This window comes from Saccoglossus kowalevskii, chromosome 15 (genome assembly GCF_978046115.1).
Source record: "Saccoglossus kowalevskii chromosome 15, keSacKowa6.1, whole genome shotgun sequence".
Lineage (NCBI taxonomy): Eukaryota > Metazoa > Hemichordata > Enteropneusta > Harrimaniidae > Saccoglossus > Saccoglossus kowalevskii.
The window spans coordinates 29,608,024-29,627,538 of record NC_140655.1 but is presented as its reverse complement, the minus strand read 5'-3'; the positions used below and the strand labels follow the sequence as shown (position 1 = coordinate 29,627,538).

The 19,515-nt window shown below is 36.6% G+C and overlaps 1 protein-coding gene across 1 annotated transcript; it reads left to right on the top strand.

Moving 5' to 3' along the window:
* Positions 1-3,775: 3,775 nt before the first annotated feature.
* On the top strand, positions 3,776-14,393 carry LOC146734314 (uncharacterized). Its single transcript, XM_085508568.1, has 2 exons — positions 3,776-3,890; positions 12,851-14,393. The coding sequence occupies exon 2, from the start codon at positions 12,867-12,869 to the stop codon at positions 14,391-14,393; it is 1,527 nt and encodes a 508-aa protein (XP_085364694.1). The 5' UTR covers positions 3,776-3,890; positions 12,851-12,866.
* The last annotated feature ends 5,122 nt before the right edge of the window (positions 14,394-19,515 follow it).

Below are 19,515 nucleotides of genomic sequence, written 5' to 3'. Positions count from 1 at the left end.
TGCCAACTTGATATGAATAGTCTTCACTTACCATTCACTTGCGGACGTCTTCAACTCATTTTTGTTTCTTCCCAAGCGTACCGCTAAGATTGGGAGGTGACCACTGACTGTCAAATTTGAGCTGTTGCACCAATGTTCATATCGTACGAGTATCGTACGTTGCATGAACTATACATTTAACAAAATCACAGCTTTGACATGTATTCTGTCATCGCATTTTGATCGATTATGTGGATGTGTAATTATTCACCTCCACATCATTTTCACCAACGTGAGACCTGTTTGTATTTGCAATCAATACACTGATAACTGGATACTGTGACCTTATAAGGGTTCGTGAGTGCATCACCTCAGATAATAATGGTGAAGTAGCGTTTATTTTTTGTTGCTGTGTAAAGTTGATGGATGACTATTAATTGAACCTTGACTGTCTAAATTCATGTAGCATGTTCATACCTAGTTTTAATTATTGTAGTGAAATAGTATAAAAATAATATCATTCAATGAGGTGATATTGTAATTTGTTATTTCCACTACACTGTATTTAGCGACCCGCTGGAACTTTCAATCTAGGGAAGGTAGAACGTATACGTCCTGTCCTGTTCAGATAATTTGTATGTTTCAAGATTATTTAACTTTCAATTAGTATTTATCTCAGTATGTTAATTTCACTACATTATGCTAGTGGGTGATGCGGAGTCGCCCTCTTAGCCACATCAACACATATTACTTTGCTTCAGTTTTACATGCAGACTCTCTGTAATATTTCAACTATCATGTCAGCGTACTCCTGGGCTTGGGTTCACAATACTCGTCACATATGCAACGGACCAAAAAAGTCTACCGTGAATAGTTGCAGCGTAATTATCAAACACGTTTCCTAATTTCTCAGACGAGCAGCCATTGTGTCTACCAGTTATCTCAAAGGCACGTGACTTTTCTTTTGTAAAGTAATGTAGGTTTCCCAGGTTGGAAAGCATAACAACATATTCACTGCGGTTTGCTATTTTCTTATCCATAAATGCTTCGATGAGCCAGGTCAATCCAAGATTCAAGTCATATATCATTTCAAGCAATTGAAGGAATTGTTGACCTTCACCTTTTCGTATCAATTCATGTGTTCGTTTTGTAAGATCAGATGCAAATTTACCAAATGTTTCTGGATCAATTTTATTTGGAACGTTTACTTCCATAAAATATTCAGGTGCATAAGTGGCAAGCATAAGTGGCAAATGATTCCCTGGGATCTAACGGAGGTATGCATGCACCTCGCAAATTAGCTGGAAACGATGTTTTCATTTTCATGGATTTTTCCGATTTTCCTTCACCAGTAATAACTGCTGCTGCTGCGACAAGGGCAGCACCCATCAGAGTACCATTGACAGTAGCTTTATATTTCTTTTTTGGAAAACTCGATGGGAATAACTTTTGTTGCTGCGACCACACCAGGATTTCTTGTTTGTTCTAGTCCGTGGCGTTCTATATAAGGGTTGGGACGTTTAAACAATCTTTCTTTCGTTATTGCAATAAACACAATTAACATTTCCACCACGACATACCAGTAACACCAAGGCTCTTCTCTAAGCATGATTGAAGTGGAAGAATTTCAGGATTTTTTTTTTCATTTCCTCATCTACGAACCTCATTATTGTATTTCATCAATTATACTATGATGAAATGTTACGATAAGTGTACTTTTGTAGACATCTTCCATTTGACTTGCACCTGTAGTACTTTTCAGAAGACGCAGACGCCAGAGTGGTCCATTTTGATTATCAAAGCAGGTGGCCATCTCATTTGAATGCGCTTCAATCCAATCATCTCCAATAATAGTTTTCACATCAATGAATGAATTCTCAATTGGTTGAAAGAATGTTCGTGTAACTCCATTACTGTCGATAACATCTAAAATACGCATGCGCAAAAGAGGGTGTCTTGATCTGATCATAAGTGCTGCCTTTCTTAACATATTTTCTGTGAGCTTAATCTTTGAGTCTAAAAATATCACATATGAATTAATTGACATACCAAGGTCCACACATTCACATATCATTCTTTCCCAGTCACCAACTTCCCGTCCATCTTTGCTAACATCAACTATCCCATGTTTTCTTGCCCTCTTTTTGTTGAGCCACATATAACCATATAGTATGGCAGTTGCCATGACTACCAGCATTGCTGACATATGTGTACAATATTCCATCATAGATGATCTGCATAAAAAAATTGCGATTAAAAATGTTTTTAGCAGGCATGTAGTATTGGCATTGGTGATAAATAAGTCATTTATGATAACATTGTGAATAATTATAGTGAAGAGATTGATCCTTATACAGCTAAAAATTGAATAACCATAGAAACATACGTGATAACATATTTATATACACAGATGCAGTTAATGTATTGATTTATATTCGGCATAAATACAGGACTACGGACATTAAACATACATTACATAATCAGGGGAAAGCAACATGGGTGCCGAAATGTTTTATTGTCCAAAGAAATTTGTTTGAAATGATTGACATGGCGAGTAGTATGTGTACTTAATAAATGTAGCAGCTATGGTATTATTAATCATATTCAGTATTTCCAATTATGAATGTTCCATTTTACAAACGTCATAATTTGATTTTAATTTTCAAAAAGGTCCTTGTTAGTGTTGCTCTCTATCATTAACTTTTGCGAGGATTTTGCGAGAAAACGGTCGCTTCCTCACAAAACGCAAGGACAATTTTCATCTTCGCTACATCCTCGCGATCCATAGCGAGGTTTTAGCTGGTTGATTTGACCTCAAACTGCGAGGTTACAATTCCTCGCAATTGGAACTACAGGGTTGTTACACCTCGCAGGCAGAACTGCAAGGTTGTGAATCCTCTTAATCAACACTGCGAGGTTCTTGCACCTCGCAATCAGAACTCAGAGGTTCTTACTTCTTGCAATCAGAACTGTGGGGTTAAAACACCTCGTAGTTATAACAGCGATGTTATTTTTCCTCTTGGTAACCTCGCAACCATAAGAGCTACGGTAATAACTAATCTTTTCTACTCCAAGTATGACTGGGGATGTGAGTAGCGCCCTCAGCGGATTGATTCAACGCTATTAATGTCAAGACAAGGCTAATCCAATGTTTACTATTTTCTGTTGACATGCTGGGTGGATAGCAGGGGTTGAGTTGTGGGCAATGGGGATATATTTACAGTAAGGCCATGCTTATCTAGAAACATTGGGTCAAGACAATACTTGATAGGATAGGAACAACATCATATATCATGAATAAATTACTAGAGATCACTAGAAAACAGATGAGACATTGAGAATTATCTCAAAATGAGTTGATGTGCACAAGTGAAACATTGTGACTTGTCTCTGTACCAACTTTCAACATAATTGGACAAAGCATGACTTAGAGATAGATGGTAACGGATAAACGGACGAACAAACATAAGTCATAAGCCAATCTATAAGCCCCCATTGGACTCCGCTCGGTGGGGGCTAACAACTTTCATCTCTGAATAATGACAATGCCTACATCTGAGAAACCGAGGGGGTGCAAAAAAAAAACATTGGACACATGACTGAGAGACAAGTGGTAATTGGCGAACGGACGTACCCCAATCTACAAGCCCCCACCGGAGACTAATGGGGGAGGGATGGTGGTGAACTTCCAACTAAGAAACCATCTGTAAGCCCCCACTGGACAAAGTAAAGAATGCCTGAGAAAACCGCCATATTAACGGGTGGTCGGCCATTATATTTCAAATGACCTTATGCCCTACATATACATTGTAAACTGCTGTTTGTCGTCCCACCGTGTCTGCAACGTCTTCCTACAGTCCCTCTCGAGGCTAACAAAAAAATACATCGAGCATTGAACTTCGCTTCCGAATGTAAGTATACCACTGATATGTATCGCTCTGCTACTATTTGTGTTATGTTCATTCACAGTCAAGCAAAATAAGACATGTACAGACCCTAAGTACACTGACAATTGGTAAGTTAGGAAATGGCAGGTCGTATTTTGGCCACGTATTATCAGAATAACTGCCGTTTTAACACCAGAAATGTGTGAACATAATACGATATCAACACCGCTACATATGATGGATATTATTAAATACTAACTCAACTGGTTTACAATCGCCCAAATGTGTAAACATATTAACACATTTTTGACGACCTCTGTGAAAGAATGTTAGGGACGACCTTCTCGTGACCTCTTCCAGTTAACCAGTCGTGCATCTTATTTTATCTTTTGTCATTATTTGTTATTTGACCGACGTCAGTTAGAGATGTTCTACGACATAGTACATTGAAAAAAAGTTTCCATGACGTGGCAGCAAGTCGCAATCGCATAGTTATCTATGACGTGTGTAATAAAACTGATTTTGAAGTGACAAGAATAAGCAATAAAACGTTCAAAGACAGGTTATGCTGTGCCGACAAGTGTTGTTGTCACGGTCCTGTAATCAATGTATGTACATTGTCGCATACGACATGTTTACCACTTCCGTGTCACTGAGAATGTTCTAGAACCGTACTGTGTCTGGGTGGAATTTTTAGAAGCTGGTTGAATAGGTAATAGAACACTGTAGAAGGCAATAGAAGGTAATGGAACATTCTAGAAATTTGTAGTAAATTCCAGACTCATTATGTATGCTGATGTAATGGTCTATTTATAGACAGTGTGGGTATATATAGGGGAGTTGTTCAGCACTGAGATCAGATCGGAGATCTCGTTGAATTGTATTGGATTTTATGTATCTAGTTATTGGAGTAGTGGAGTTTTACCGCGTTATTGTACTTGATGTTTGCAGAGTATAATAATACCAGTACCAGTTGAAACCTCATCTGTTGGCTCCGTGTTCGTGTTTTATCATCGCCGCCAGGGAAGTCTTTTTGTTACTGTTGCCATTTTGGTATTTGAATCATCACACTTGTACTATACCAATTACGGTAATATTACGTTGCGTGTGACATACATGTAAATTAATTCGGCAAATGCTATACTTATTTCAAGGGTTTTAGTACTCATTATAAATATGTTCTCTTCTGTCAAATTTTTGAATTTATTTATTTGTTCAGTGGCTTATTTATTTGTTGTTATAATATAATATCTCTATAAATTGTGTAATCTAGTTAGAAAGTTATTAAGCAAGTCGTTTCTCGGATGAGCTCCCCACCATGTTATGTACATCTAAAGTGAGCTCCCCGTCATGTTATGTACACCTAAAGTGAGCTCCCCACCATGTTATGTACAGCTAAAGTGAGCTCCCCGCCATGTTATGTACACCTAAAGTGAGCTCCCCGCCATGTTATGTACACCTAAAGTGAGCTCCCCACCATGTTATGTACAGCTAAAGTGAGCTCCCCACCATGTTCTGTACACCTAAAGTGAGCTCCCCGCCGTGTTATGTACAGCTAAAGTGAGCTCCCCGCCATGTTATGTACACCTAAAGTGAGCTCCCCGTCATGTTATGTACAGCTAAAGTGAGCTCCCCGCCATGTTATGTACAGCTAAAGTGAGCTCCCCACCATGTTATGTACAGCTAAAGTGAGCTCCCCGCCATGTTATGTACAGCTAAAGTGAGCTCCCCACCATGTTATGTACAGCTAAAGTGAGCTCCCCACCATGTTATGTACAGCTAAAGTGAGCTCCCCACCATGTTATGTACAGCTAAAGTTAGCTCCCCGCCATGTTATGTACACCAGTCCTAAAGTGAGCTCCCCGCCATGTTATGTACAGCTAAAGTGAGCTCCCCACCATGTTATGTACAGCTAAAGTGAGCTCCCCGTCATGTTATGTACAGCTAAAGTGAGCTCCCCGCCATGTTATGTACAGCTAAAGTGAGCTCCCCGCCATGTTATGTACAGCTAAAGTGAGCTCCCCGCCATGTTATGTACAGCTAAAGTGAGCTCCCCGCCATGTTATGTACACCTAAAGTGAGCTCCCCGCCATGTTATGTACAGCTAATGTGAGCTCCCCGCCATGTTATGTACAGCTAAAGTGAGCTCCCCGCCATGTTATGTACAGCTAAAGTGAGCTCCCCGTCATGTTATGTACAGCTAAAGTGAGCTCCCCACCATGTTATGTACAGCTAAAGTGAGCTCCCCGCCATGTTATGTACAGCTAAAGTGAGCTCCCACCATGTTATGTACAGCTAAAGTGAGCTCCCCGCCATGTTATGTACAGCTAAAGTGAGCTCCCCGCCATGTTATGTAAAGCTAAAGTGAGCTCCCCACCATGTTATGTACACCTAAAGTGAGCTGCCCGCCATGTTATGTTCAGCTAAAGTGAGCTCCCCACCATGTTATGTACAGCTAAAGTGAGCTCCCCAGCTAAACGTCAAAGGAAATATGAGAATACACAAGTTTAGACAAACACACACCAAAACTCACCACAAGTATAACTCGTGAATTCTCCTCTCTAGTTAACAGGCAATCATGTAACAAACTATTTTATTGCTTCACAATAAAGCCAACACAGTTATACAATAAGGTACATTATACTATGGGTATATACTAGTATATGTGTGAAAACCAACGTAACAAATAATTTCACAATAAACATCACGTTAGACACAACTTATCTGGACGCTTGGTGCCGGGTACAGCCACCGGTGGCGCTGTATACAATCGAAACCTATTTAGCCTATGCGCATGTAGAATACAGTGTAAAATCCAGAAACAGTTGTTAAATTTGGTGATCAGTTTAGTATGATAGAAAGCGTGTACAGACTTCAAATTACCACAATAGAAAGAGTGGGGGTCAGAACCGACTATATGTGATTCCGGAGTTTCATACTAAAGGTCTTCTATTAATAATTGCACTTTCAAATAATATTCACGAGACATGTCTTCGTCATGATCTCGTTAAAGCCGATTAACATATTGTGTACGCAGTGCGAATGCTTCGGTTTCTTTTTCCGTCTTCCACGACCAATGCGTCATCACAGTGAAGTCAGTTTACGTTTTATGTAAGTGACGTTCAGCAAACCTCATTGATGCTGTTCGTATTCAAAGCCGACACATAAGCGACGCTACCAGATATATACACAAAGCTAACAAGCTACACTAAAATCTATAAACAATTTGAAAGAGCAACTAATATTCTTCAAGCTGGTATTTTTTATAGATTTTATTTTTCATTCTTTTCTAGTTTAAAAAATTCAAGCTGACTCGATTCTTCACCCCTTGGCTCCATGTGGTTAGACTAAGTCCTTTTTTACCACTTGATTTAGAAGAACCGCTGGCTTTCTTAAAGTCACGTATTTAACACTTAGGCTACCAAATTAAACGACACCATTACTAAATGTGGATGTTCGGCAAAAACAAATATATATATATATATGGCCAGTAATTCAGTGAAAGTAACTTATATATATGGCCAGTAATTCAGTGAAAGTAACTTATATATATGGCCCGTAACTCAGTGAAAGTGACTTATATATATGGCCCGTAACTCAGTGAAAGTAACTTATATATACGGCCCGTAACTCAGTTAAAGTAACTTATATATATGGCCCGTAATTCAGTGAAAGTAACTTATATATATGGCCCGTAACTCAGTGGAAGTAACTTATATATATGGCCCGTAATCCAGTGAAAGTAACTTATATATATGGCCCGTACCTCGGTGAAAGTAACGTATATATATATGGCCAGTAATTCAGTGAAAGTTACTTATATACATGGCCAGTAATTCAGTGAAAGTAACTTATATATATGGCCAGTAATTCCGTGAAAGTAACTTATATATGCCGCCCGTACCTCAGTGAAAGTAACTTATATATATGGCCCGTAATTCAGTGAAAGTAACTTATATATATGGCCCGTACCTCAGTGAAAGTAACGTATATATATATGGCCAGTAATTCAGTGAAAGTTACTTATATATATGGCCAGTAATTCAGTGAAAGTAACTTATATATATGGCCAGTAATTCCGTGAAAGTAACTTATATATGCCGCCCGTACCTCAGTGAAAGTAACTTATATATATGGCCCGTAATTCAGTTAAAGTAACTTATATATATGGCCAGTAACTCAGTGAAAGTAACGTATATATATATGGCCCGTAATTCAGTGAAAGTAACTTATATATATGGCCCGTAACTCAGTGAAAGTAACTTATATATGTGGCCCGTAACTCAGTTAAAGTAACTTATATATATGGCCCGTAACTCAGTGAAAGTAACTTATATATATGGCCTCTAATCCAGTGAAAGTAAGTATATATATGGCCCTTAACTCAGTGAAAGTAATTTATATATATGGCCCGTAACTCAGTGACATTAACTTATATATACGGCCCGTAACTCAGTGAAAGTAACTTATATATACCGCCCGTAACTCAGTGAAGGTAACTTATATATATGGCCCGTAATTCAGTGAAAGTAACTTATATATATGGCCCGTAACTCAGTGCAAGTAACTTATATATGTGGCCCGTAACTCAGTTAAAGTAACTTATATATATGGCCCGTAACTCAGTTAAAGTAACTTATATATGTGGCCTGTAACTCAGTGAAAGTAACTTATATATATGGGCAGTAACTCAGTGAAAGTAACTTATATATATGGCCAGTAACTCAGTGAAAGTAACTTATATATATGGCCCATAATTCAGTGAAAGTAACTTATATATGGCCCGTAACTCAGTGAAAGTAACTTATATATATGGCCCGTAACTCAGTGAAAGTAACTTATATATACGGCCCGGAACTCAGTGAAAGTAATTTATATATATGGCCTGTAACTCAGTGAAAGTAACTTATATATATGGCCCATAACTCAGTTAAAGTAATTTATATATATATGGCCCGTTACTCAGTTAAAGTAACTTATATATATGGCCCGTAACTCAGTTAAAGTAATTTATATATATGGCCCGTTACTCAGTTAAAGTAATTTATATATATATGGCCCGTAACTCAGTGAAAGTAACTTATATATATATGGCCCGTAACTCAGTTAAAGTAATTTATATATATGGCCCGTTACTCAGTTAAAGTAACTTATATATATGGCCCGTAACTCAGTTAAAGTAATTTATATATATGGCCTGTAACTCAGTGAAAGTAACTTATATATATGGCTCGTAACTCAGTGAAAGTAACTTATATATATGGCCCGTAACTCAGTTAAAGTAATTTTTATATATGGCCCGTTACTCAGTTAAAGTAACTTATATATATGGCCCGTAACTCAGTTAAAGTAATTTATATATATGGCCCGTTACACAGTTAAAGTAACTTATATATATGGCCCGTAACTCAGTTAAAGTAATTTATATATATGGCCCGTTACTCAGTTAAAGTAACTTATATATATGGCCCGTAACTCAGTTAACGTAATTTATATATATGGCCCGTTACTCAGTTAAAGTAACTTATATATATGGCCCGTAACTCAGTGAAAGTAACTTATATATATGGCACGTAACTCAGTTAAAGTAACTTATATATATGACCCGTAACTCAGTTAAAGTAACTTATATATATGGCCCGTAACTCAGTTAAAGTAACTTATATATACCGCCCGTAACTCAGTGAAAGTAACTTATATATATGGCCCGTAACTCAGTTAAAGTAACTTATATATATGGCCCGTAACTCAGTTAAAGTAACATATATATATGGCCCGTAACTCAGTTAAAGTAACTTATATATATGGCCCGTAACTCAGTTAAATTAACTTATATATATGGCCCGTAACTCAGTGAAAGTAACTTATATATATGGCCCGTAACTCAGTGAAAGTAACTTATAAATACGGCCCGTAACTCAGTGAAAGTAACTTATATATATGGCCCGTAACTCAGTGAAAGTAATTTATATATACGGCCCGTAACTCGGTGAAAGTGACTTATATATATGGCCCGTAACTCAGTTAAAGTAACTTATATATATGACCCGTAACCCAGTTAAAGTAACTTATATATATGGCCCGTAACTCAGTTAAAGTAACTTATATATACCGCCCGTAACTCAGTGAAAGTAACTTATATATATGGCCTGTAACTCAGTGAAAGTAACTTATATATATGGCCCGTAACTCAGTGAAAGTAACTTATATATATGGCCCGTAACTCAGTTAAAGTAACTTATATATATGGCCCGTAACTCAGTGAAAGTAACTTATATATATGGCCTGTAACTCAGTGAAAGTAACTTATATATACGGCCCGTAACTCAGTGAAAGTAATTTATATATATGGCCTGTAACTCAGTTAAATGAACTTATATATATGGCCCGTAATTCAGTGAAAGTAACTTATATATATGGCCCGTAACTCAGTGAAAGTAACTTATATATATGGTCCGTAACTCAGTTAAAGTAACTTATATATATGACCCGTAACGCAGTTAAAGTAACTTATATATATGGCCCATAACTCAGTTAAAGTAACTTATATATATGACCCGTAACTCAGTTAAAGTAACTTATATATATGGCCCGTAACTCAGTTAAAGTAACTTATATATACCGCCCGTAACTCAGTGAAAGTAACTTATATATATGGCCCGTAACTCAGTTAAAGTAACTTATATATATGGCCCGTAACTCAGTTAAAGTAACATATATATATGGCCCGTAACTCAGTTAAAGTAACTTATATATATGGCCCGTAACTCAGTTAAATTAACTTATATATATGGCCCGTAACTCAGTGAAAGTAACTTATATATATGGCCCGTAACTCAGTGAAAGTAACTTATAAATACGGCCCGTAACTCAGTGAAAGTAACTTATATATATGGCCCGTAACTCAGTGAAAGTAATTTATATATACGGCCCGTAACTCGGTGAAAGTGACTTATATATATGGCCCGTAACTCAGTTAAAGTAACTTATATATATGACCCGTAACCCAGTTAAAGTAACTTATATATATGGCTTGTAACTCAGTTAAAGTAACTTATATATACCGCCCGTAACTCAGTGAAAGTAACTTATATATATGGCCTGTAACTCAGTGAAAGTAACTTATATATATGGCCCGTAACTCAGTGAAAGTAACTTATATATATGGCCCGTAACTCAGTTAAAGTAACTTATATATATGGCCCGTAACTCAGTGAAAGTAACTTATATATATGGCCTGTAACTCAGTGAAAGTAACATATATATGGCCCGTAACTCAGTGAAAGTAATTTATATATATGGCCTGTAACTCAGTTAAATGAACTTATATATATGGCCCGTAATTCAGTGAAAGTAACTTATATATATGGCCCGTACTCAGTGAAAGTAACTTATATATATGGTCCGTAACTCAGTTAAATTAACTTATATATATGGCCCGTAATTCAGTGAAAGTAACTTATATATATGGCCCGTAACTCAGTGAAAGTAACTTATATATATATGACCCGTAACGCAGTTAAAGTAACTTATATATATGGCCCATAACTCAGTTAAAGTAACTTATATATATGGCCCGTAACTCAGTGAAAGTAACTTATATATATGGCCTGTAACTCAGTGAAAGTAACTTATATATACGGCCCGTAACTCAGTGAAAGTAATTTATATATATGGCCCGTAACTCAGTTAAATTAACTTATATATATGGCCCGTAATTCAGTGAAAGTAACTTATATATATGGCCCGTAACTCAGTGAAAGTAACTTATATATATGGCCCGTAACTCAGTGAAAGTAACTTATATATATGGCATGTAACTCAGTGAAAGTAACTTATATAAACGACCCGTAACTCAGTGAAAGTAATTTATATATATGGCCCGTTACTCAGTTAAAGTAACTTATATATATGGCCCGTAATTCAGTGAAAGTAACTTATATATATGACCCGTAACTCAGTGAAAGTAACTTATATATATGGCCCGTAACTCAGTTAAAATAACTTATATATATGACCCGTAACTCAGTTAAAGTAACTTATATATATGGCCCGTAACTCAGTTAAAGTAATTTATATATATGGCCCGTAACTCAGTGAAAGTAACTTATATATACGGCCCGTAACTCAGTGAAAGTAACTTATAAATACGGCCCGTAACTCAGTGAAAGTAACTTATAAATACGGCCCGTAACTCAGTGAAAGTAACTTATATATATGGCCCGTAACTCAGTGAAAGTAACTTATATATATGGGCAGTAACTCAGTGAAAGTAACTTATATATATGGCCAGTAACTCAGTGAAAGTAACTTATATATACGGCCCGTAACTCAGTGAAAGTAACTTATATATATGGGCAGTAACTCAGTGAAAGTAACTTATATATATGGCCAGTAACTCAGTGAAAGTAACATATATATACGGCCCGTAACTCAGTGAAAGTAACTTATATATATGGCCCGTAATTCAGTGAAAGTAACTTATATATATGGCCCGTAACTCTGTGAAAGTAACTTATATATATGGCCAATAACTCGGTGAAAGTAACTTATATATATGAAAGTAACTTTATATTTGCTCGTTAATACCTCGTGACGCTATGTGAGGATACGGCTTTACCTGGCGACACAATAACGCCATCACGCGTACGCTAACCGAATACAGTAGGCAATATTTTTATATACTTGTATAAATAACCTGGTATACTGATTTTGTGTAATCATATTGTGTCTCTGGATAACAATTTCTTTTGCATCACCAGTATTATTTACCGTAAAGTCTGAATATTATATTTGTTTCCTTGGGACATTATTTTGATGATTGTATCCATGCTACATCAAATGACTTACCTTTGCTTGGAAATCAAATTCATTGCGACAGCATGTAATATCATGTAATATCATATGCTGCCCAGTCACTATCGTATACAGAATAACACATATACCAATACACTAACTTGACTAATTTTCTGTTTTCGTTATAGTTCTGTTGCTGCAAATATGGATATGTTTATGCTAATAACAACAGTTGCTGTAATGATGTTGGGAATTATATTTTTTGTGAAAAAGAAACTGCTGAAGCCTAGAGACAAAGATTACTGGAAAGCTATTCATATACCAGGTGGCAGAGAACTAGGTGATTGGGAAGTAACGTACGTTTCTTTGCTTGACCGAGGACTGTTTCTGCTGTCATATGTTCTCTTCATTGATTCGAAGGAGGTCCTGACCAAGGAGATACTCACCAAGGCATCTCATAAAATAAGAGCAAGACATCCTATGCTACGAATGAGAATCGTGGAACATTCAGATGCCAAAGGTAATAAACGTATGTTTTTTGCACCAACTGAGAATGAGACGGTTGATGTAGAGACTATACAATCTGATGATTGGGTAGCTGTTCATTCAAAAGAAGTTGGCACTACGTTCAATTCCCAGAAAGGTCCACTTTGGAGAGTTCGATTGCTCCAGAATGAGGACAACCAATTTCCTGTAGACGGCATATACAAGAGTACTGTTGTCGTTACCTTTTACCAAGCAATTATCGATGGTGTAGCTGTTATGCGATTTGTTGATGAATTGATGGATCACCTGTGCTCTGCAGCAGAGGGTAATGATGAACTTCCAGAGAGCCTTCCACTACCACCGAGTGTCGAAGATTTCATTGGCCTCACTGATATGTCATGGAGGCAGAAACTCGTCACAGTTGCAAGGCTACTAAAAATGCGATATGGCACTATAAAACAAAATCCTTACACAGAGCGTTTCGGTGCAGAGATAAAGCGAAATCCCGATGTTGAAATAGCAACGAAAATCTTTCCCATTGAGTTTTCTAAATTAGACACACAAATAATTCTGGAAAACTCAAAGAAGCATAATGCTACTGTTAATGGCGTCATACTCGCAGCCTGTTGCTCAGCAATGTCACGAATCTTGCAAGGTGGGAGTTTGAAATGTGATATCAAATTTCGGATAGCATATCCTGCTGATATGAGGCGCTTCTCCAAACCATCTCTAGATGCAAAGGAAGGCCTTGTTAACCGTGGAGTTCCATATTTCATGGAGGTTAACGTTCCACGAAATATTGACCAACCAAATGTATTTTGGAAATTTGCAAATGAAATCACAAAGGAAACGCACAGAAAGATAAGAAATGGAGAAGCTCAAGACTTCTTAAGATTACAGGGATTCCTACTTGACCTTGGTTTATCATTTTGTTCCCTGGAAAGTAGTGTATTTGAAGACAGAGAGAATGGGTGGCGCAGTTCAACGGCATTTCTAGTGTCAAACTTGGGCAACCTCAAGTATTTGACCAAAGAAAGATCTCGTAAATTCGAACTACGTACAAAACATAATGGCAGCGCTATGAATGCCTGGGGTGATATATTTAATTTATATGTAGCAACAATACATGGAAGATTACTGATTAGTATCGTATATGCAACACACGTGACAACAATAGCTCAGGTCAAGGAATATGGTGACCTGATTGTAAAAAACATCAACGATGCATGTGGTATCAGTGAATAGGATTTACAATATCAAATCACAATCTCAATATCAGTAATTTGACATTATTCATCGCCGCTAATATAGTGTAGCGAATTAGGGACATACCTTTACATATGCATGCCCGTATGAGGTATATTTTATGTTTGAATGAACAAAATGCACGTAATGTGGTATCATAAACGTTACTCAGTCACAACGGAAATAACGGTCACTTTGACAGTCTTTGTGAACACATTTCCTTCTCATTGACTATTTTTATTTGTAATCCATACAGATATGTTCATCTTTGAAACGTTTAGTAATCCGTTTTTTTTATTTTTACAAATAACCAGTAGTTACTTCATATGCATTTTGTATGCATGATATGCACAATTTATATAAAAATCGCTTCCAATATTTGGGTACAAAGTGTACTTGGTTTCTGCTAAGTGTAGTATATGCTTTTTCTCACGAGTCAATCAATCAATCAATCTTTACACTCCAGTTTTGTTTCTGTAATTACCCTACATCATTTTCTTACGCAATGTTTTATGTCCTTGGTGTGTGTTTGTAAAAAGACTACTCAGTATGTAGACCTGCATAATAAGTTGACCAATCATAGTACTGTATTTGCACTTAAGGTGTTGACTAATAACAGTACTGTTTGGTCACATGCATGGACATCCTTTTTTTATAATCCAATAATCCATGTAGGCTTACACCTACTTTCATGAGATAGAAAAATGAAAAGAAAATACAAACTCTAAATAAAAATAGATAATAAATTAAGCAACAAATGTAAAAAAGCCAACCAAATCATGCTTTTTCAATACATATATATATATATATTTACACAAAATATGATTATTTTCACATACGATTGTTTTTTTATGTTTGTTTATATTACCAATAAATAATACATAACCAATAACATGTTGGCAAGAGTACTGTACTGTACATGTTTGGTGCAGCTAACTTCTGATTTAGGATTTTATAAAAAAATTACCTTACAACTATTAACAATTTAACAAAATTCTTTTAGGGATGCGATGTAACTACATCCACTGACGCTGTTGTCATTCGTGTCACCCATGTGAACACGAAATGCAAACGTGAAGCGCCAACTATCTTTATTCTTCTTTACTTCAGTCATTAAATTTCAATGAATTGTAATGCCTTCTTTGTGGTTTTAAGAATATCAATAATAATGAAAATAATGTTCAATTTAATACTAACTATTGAATATGTTCTTGATGTATCGCTCAACAGTGATGGGTTGACGTTATGTTAGGAGTTACCAATTTGAAATCTGTATGTGCAGGAAACCGAATTCATTATGCAGTTAATATATCAGTTTCTAAAGCTCCAGCCAGCGAACCAACAATTCAAAACGTGTGCACATGATGGATTTATGGTCATTCACATTGTTTGTTCTTTTTTCAACGTGGACCACACGTCCCATGTGAAGTTGGTATTTTGAACGCAAATTTACACTTTACTATTCTTTTTTGGCACGATTGTGCAATTAACAATGTTAAATTTTGTTTTAAATTTGCATTTAGTACATGCATCGTTGGTAAATCACAGCATTCCGCTAGTCATCTAACTGACCCATCTCCCCATGACATATCTGACGAAAACAGCGCAATACTCATTTTTCAGTATCACTATTGTTTTTTATTTGATTCAAAATAGCCAACTTGCGGCCATTTTATAATAACTTCCCAAAAACAAGGTATCGGTAGGTATTGCATTGTCATTATTAACATAATGCAAACAAACTATTAAAACAAACTCAAATGCACAACAATAAAGTAGGTAACGTTATTGATTGTTTGTCCAAGCACATTAGAGAGCTCAGTCACAGGCAACTACCAAATGCAATCGAATAAATAATTCTATGACAGTGCCGTCCATTGCAGTGACTGGTACTCTTTGGTCGATCGGTACTACGTGCTGTCCAGTTTGTCAGAAAATAACAAGGCACTGAGCAGTGGCTGGGGTCAGGGTACGAACGCATCGAGAAGAGTGTGCGCGAGTCAACAATAACCAATATTTGTACATATTGTGATTAGTTCAGGTACAAAAATACTGCTCTTTTCCATCTGCCAACTTGATATGAATAGTCTTCACTTACCATTCACTTGCGGACGTCTTCAACTCATTTTTGTTTCTTCCCAAGCGTACCGCTAAGATTGGGAGGTGACCACTGACTGTCAAATTTGAGCTGTTGCACCAATGTTCATATCGTACGAGTATCGTACGTTGCATGAACTATACATTTAACAAAATCACAGCTTTGACATGTATTCTGTCATCGCATTTTGATCGATTATGTGGATGTGTAATTATTCACCTCCACATCATTTTCACCAACGTGAGACCTGTTTGTATTTGCAATCAATACACTGATAACTGGATACTGTGACCTTATAAGGGTTCGTGAGTGCATCACCTCAGATAATAATGGTGAAGTAGCGTTTATTTTTTGTTGCTGTGTAAAGTTGATGGATGACTATTAATTGAACCTTGACTGTCTAAATTCATGTAGCATGTTCATACCTAGTTTTAATTATTGTAGTGAAATAGTATAAAAATAATATCATTCAATGAGGTGATATTGTAATTTGTTATTTCCACTACACTGTATTTAGCGACCCGCTGGAACTTTCAATCTAGGGAAGGTAGAACGTATACGTCCTGTCCTGTTCAGATAATTTGTATGTTTCAAGATTATTTAACTTTCAATTAGTATTTATCTCAGTATGTTAATTTCACTACATTATGCTAGTGGGTGATGCGGAGTCGCCCTCTTAGCCACATCAACACATATTACTTTGCTTCAGTTTTACATGCAGACTCTCTGTAATATTTCAACTATCATGTCAGCGTACTCCTGGGCTTGGGTTCACAATACTCGTCACATATGCAACGGACCAAAAAAGTCTACCGTGAATAGTTGCAGCGTAATTATCAAACACGTTTCCTAATTTCTCAGACGAGCAGCCATTGTGTCTACCAGTTATCTCAAAGGCACGTGACTTTTCTTTTGTAAAGTAATGTAGGTTTCCCAGGTTAGAAAGCATAACAACATATTCACTGCGGTTTGCTATTTTCTTATCCATAAATGCTTCGATGAGCCAGGTCAATCCAAGATTCAAGTCATATATCATTTCAAGCAATTGAAGGAATTGTTGACCTTCACCTTTTCGTATCAATTCATGTGTTCGTTTTGTAAGATCAGATGCAAATTTACCAAATGTTTCTGGATCAATTTTATTTGGAACGTTTACTTCCATAAAATATTCAGGTGCATAAGTGGCAAGCATAAGTGGCAAATGATTCCCTGGGATCTAACGGAGGTATGCATGCACCTCGCAAATTAGCTGGAAACGATGTTTTCATTTTCATGGATTTTTCCGATTTTCCTTCACCAGTAATAACTGCTGCTGCTGCGACAAGGGCAGCACCCATCAGAGTACCATTGACAGTAGCTTTATATTTCTTTTTTGGAAAACTCGATGGGAATAACTTTTGTTGCTGCGACCACACCAGGATTTCTTGTTTGTTCTAGTCCGTGGCGTTCTATATAAGGGTTGGGACGTTTAAACAATCTTTCTTTCGTTATTGCAATAAACACAATTAACATTTCCACCACGACATACCAGTAACACCAAGGCTCTTCTCTAAGCATGATTGAAGTGGAAGAATTTCAGGATTTTTTTTTTCATTTCCTCATCTACGAACCTCATTATTGTATTTCATCAATTATACTATGATGAAATGTTACGATAAGTGTACTTTTGTAGACATCTTCCATTTGACTTGCACCTGTAGTACTTTTCAGAAGACGCAGACGCCAGAGTGGTCCATTTTGATTATCAAAGCAGGTGGCCATCTCATTTGAATGCGCTTCAATCCAATCATCTCCAATAATAGTTTTCACATCAATGAATGAATTCTCAATTGGTTGAAAGAATGTTCGTGTAACTCCATTACTGTCGATAACATCTAAAATACGCATGCGCAAAAGAGGGTGTCTTGATCTGATCATAAGTGCTGCCTTTCTTAACATATTTTCTGTGAGCTTAATCTTTGAGTCTAAAAATATCACATATGAATTAATTGACATACCAAGGTCCACACATTCACATATCATTCTTTCCCAGTCACCAACTTCCCGTCCATCTTTGCTAACATCAACTATCCCATGTTTTCTTGCCCTCTTTTTGTTGAGCCACATATAACCATATAGTATGGCAGTTGCCATGACTACCAGCATTGCTGACATATGTGTACAATATTCCATCATAGATGATCTGCATAAAAAAATTGCGATTAAAAATGTTTTTAGCAGGCATGTAGTATTGGCATTGGTGATAAATAAGTCATTTATGATAACATTGTGAATAATTATAGTGAAGAGATTGATCCTTATACAGCTAAAAATTGAATAACCATAGAAACATACGTGATAACATATTTATATACACAGATGCAGTTAATGTATTGGTTTATATTCGGCATAAATACAGGACTACGGACATTAAACATACATTACATAATCAGGGGAAAGCAACATGGGTGCCGAAATGTTTTATTGTCCAAAGAAATTTGTTTGAAATGATTGACATGGCGAGTAGTATGTGTACTTAATAAATGTAGCAGCTATGGTATTATTAATCATATTCAGTATTTCCAATTATGAATGTTCCATTTTACAAACGTCATAATTTGATTTTAATTTTCAAAAAGGTCCTTGTTAGTGTTGCTCTCTATCATTAACTTTTGCGAGGATTTTGCGAGAAAACGGTCGCTTCCTCACAAAACGCAAGGACAATTTTCATCTTCGCTACATCCTCGCGATCCATAGCGAGGTTTTAGCTGGTTGATTTGACCTCAAACTGCGAGGTTACAATTCCTCGCAATTGGAACTACAGGGTTGTTACACCTCGCAGGCAGAACTGCAAGGTTGTGAATCCTCTTAATCAACACTGCGAGGTTCTTGCACCTCGCAATCAGAACTCAGAGGTTCTTACTTCTTGCAATCAGAACTGTGGGGTTAAAACACCTCGTAGTTATAACAGCGATGTTATTTTTCCTCTTGGTAACCTCGCAACCATAAGAGCTACGGTAATAACTAATCTTTTCTACTCCAAGT

Excerpts from the sequence above, each read along its gene's own strand:
- LOC146734314 (XM_085508568.1), top strand. The coding sequence starts at position 12,867 with ATGGATATGTTTATGCTAATAACAACAGTTGCTGTAATGATGTTGGGA.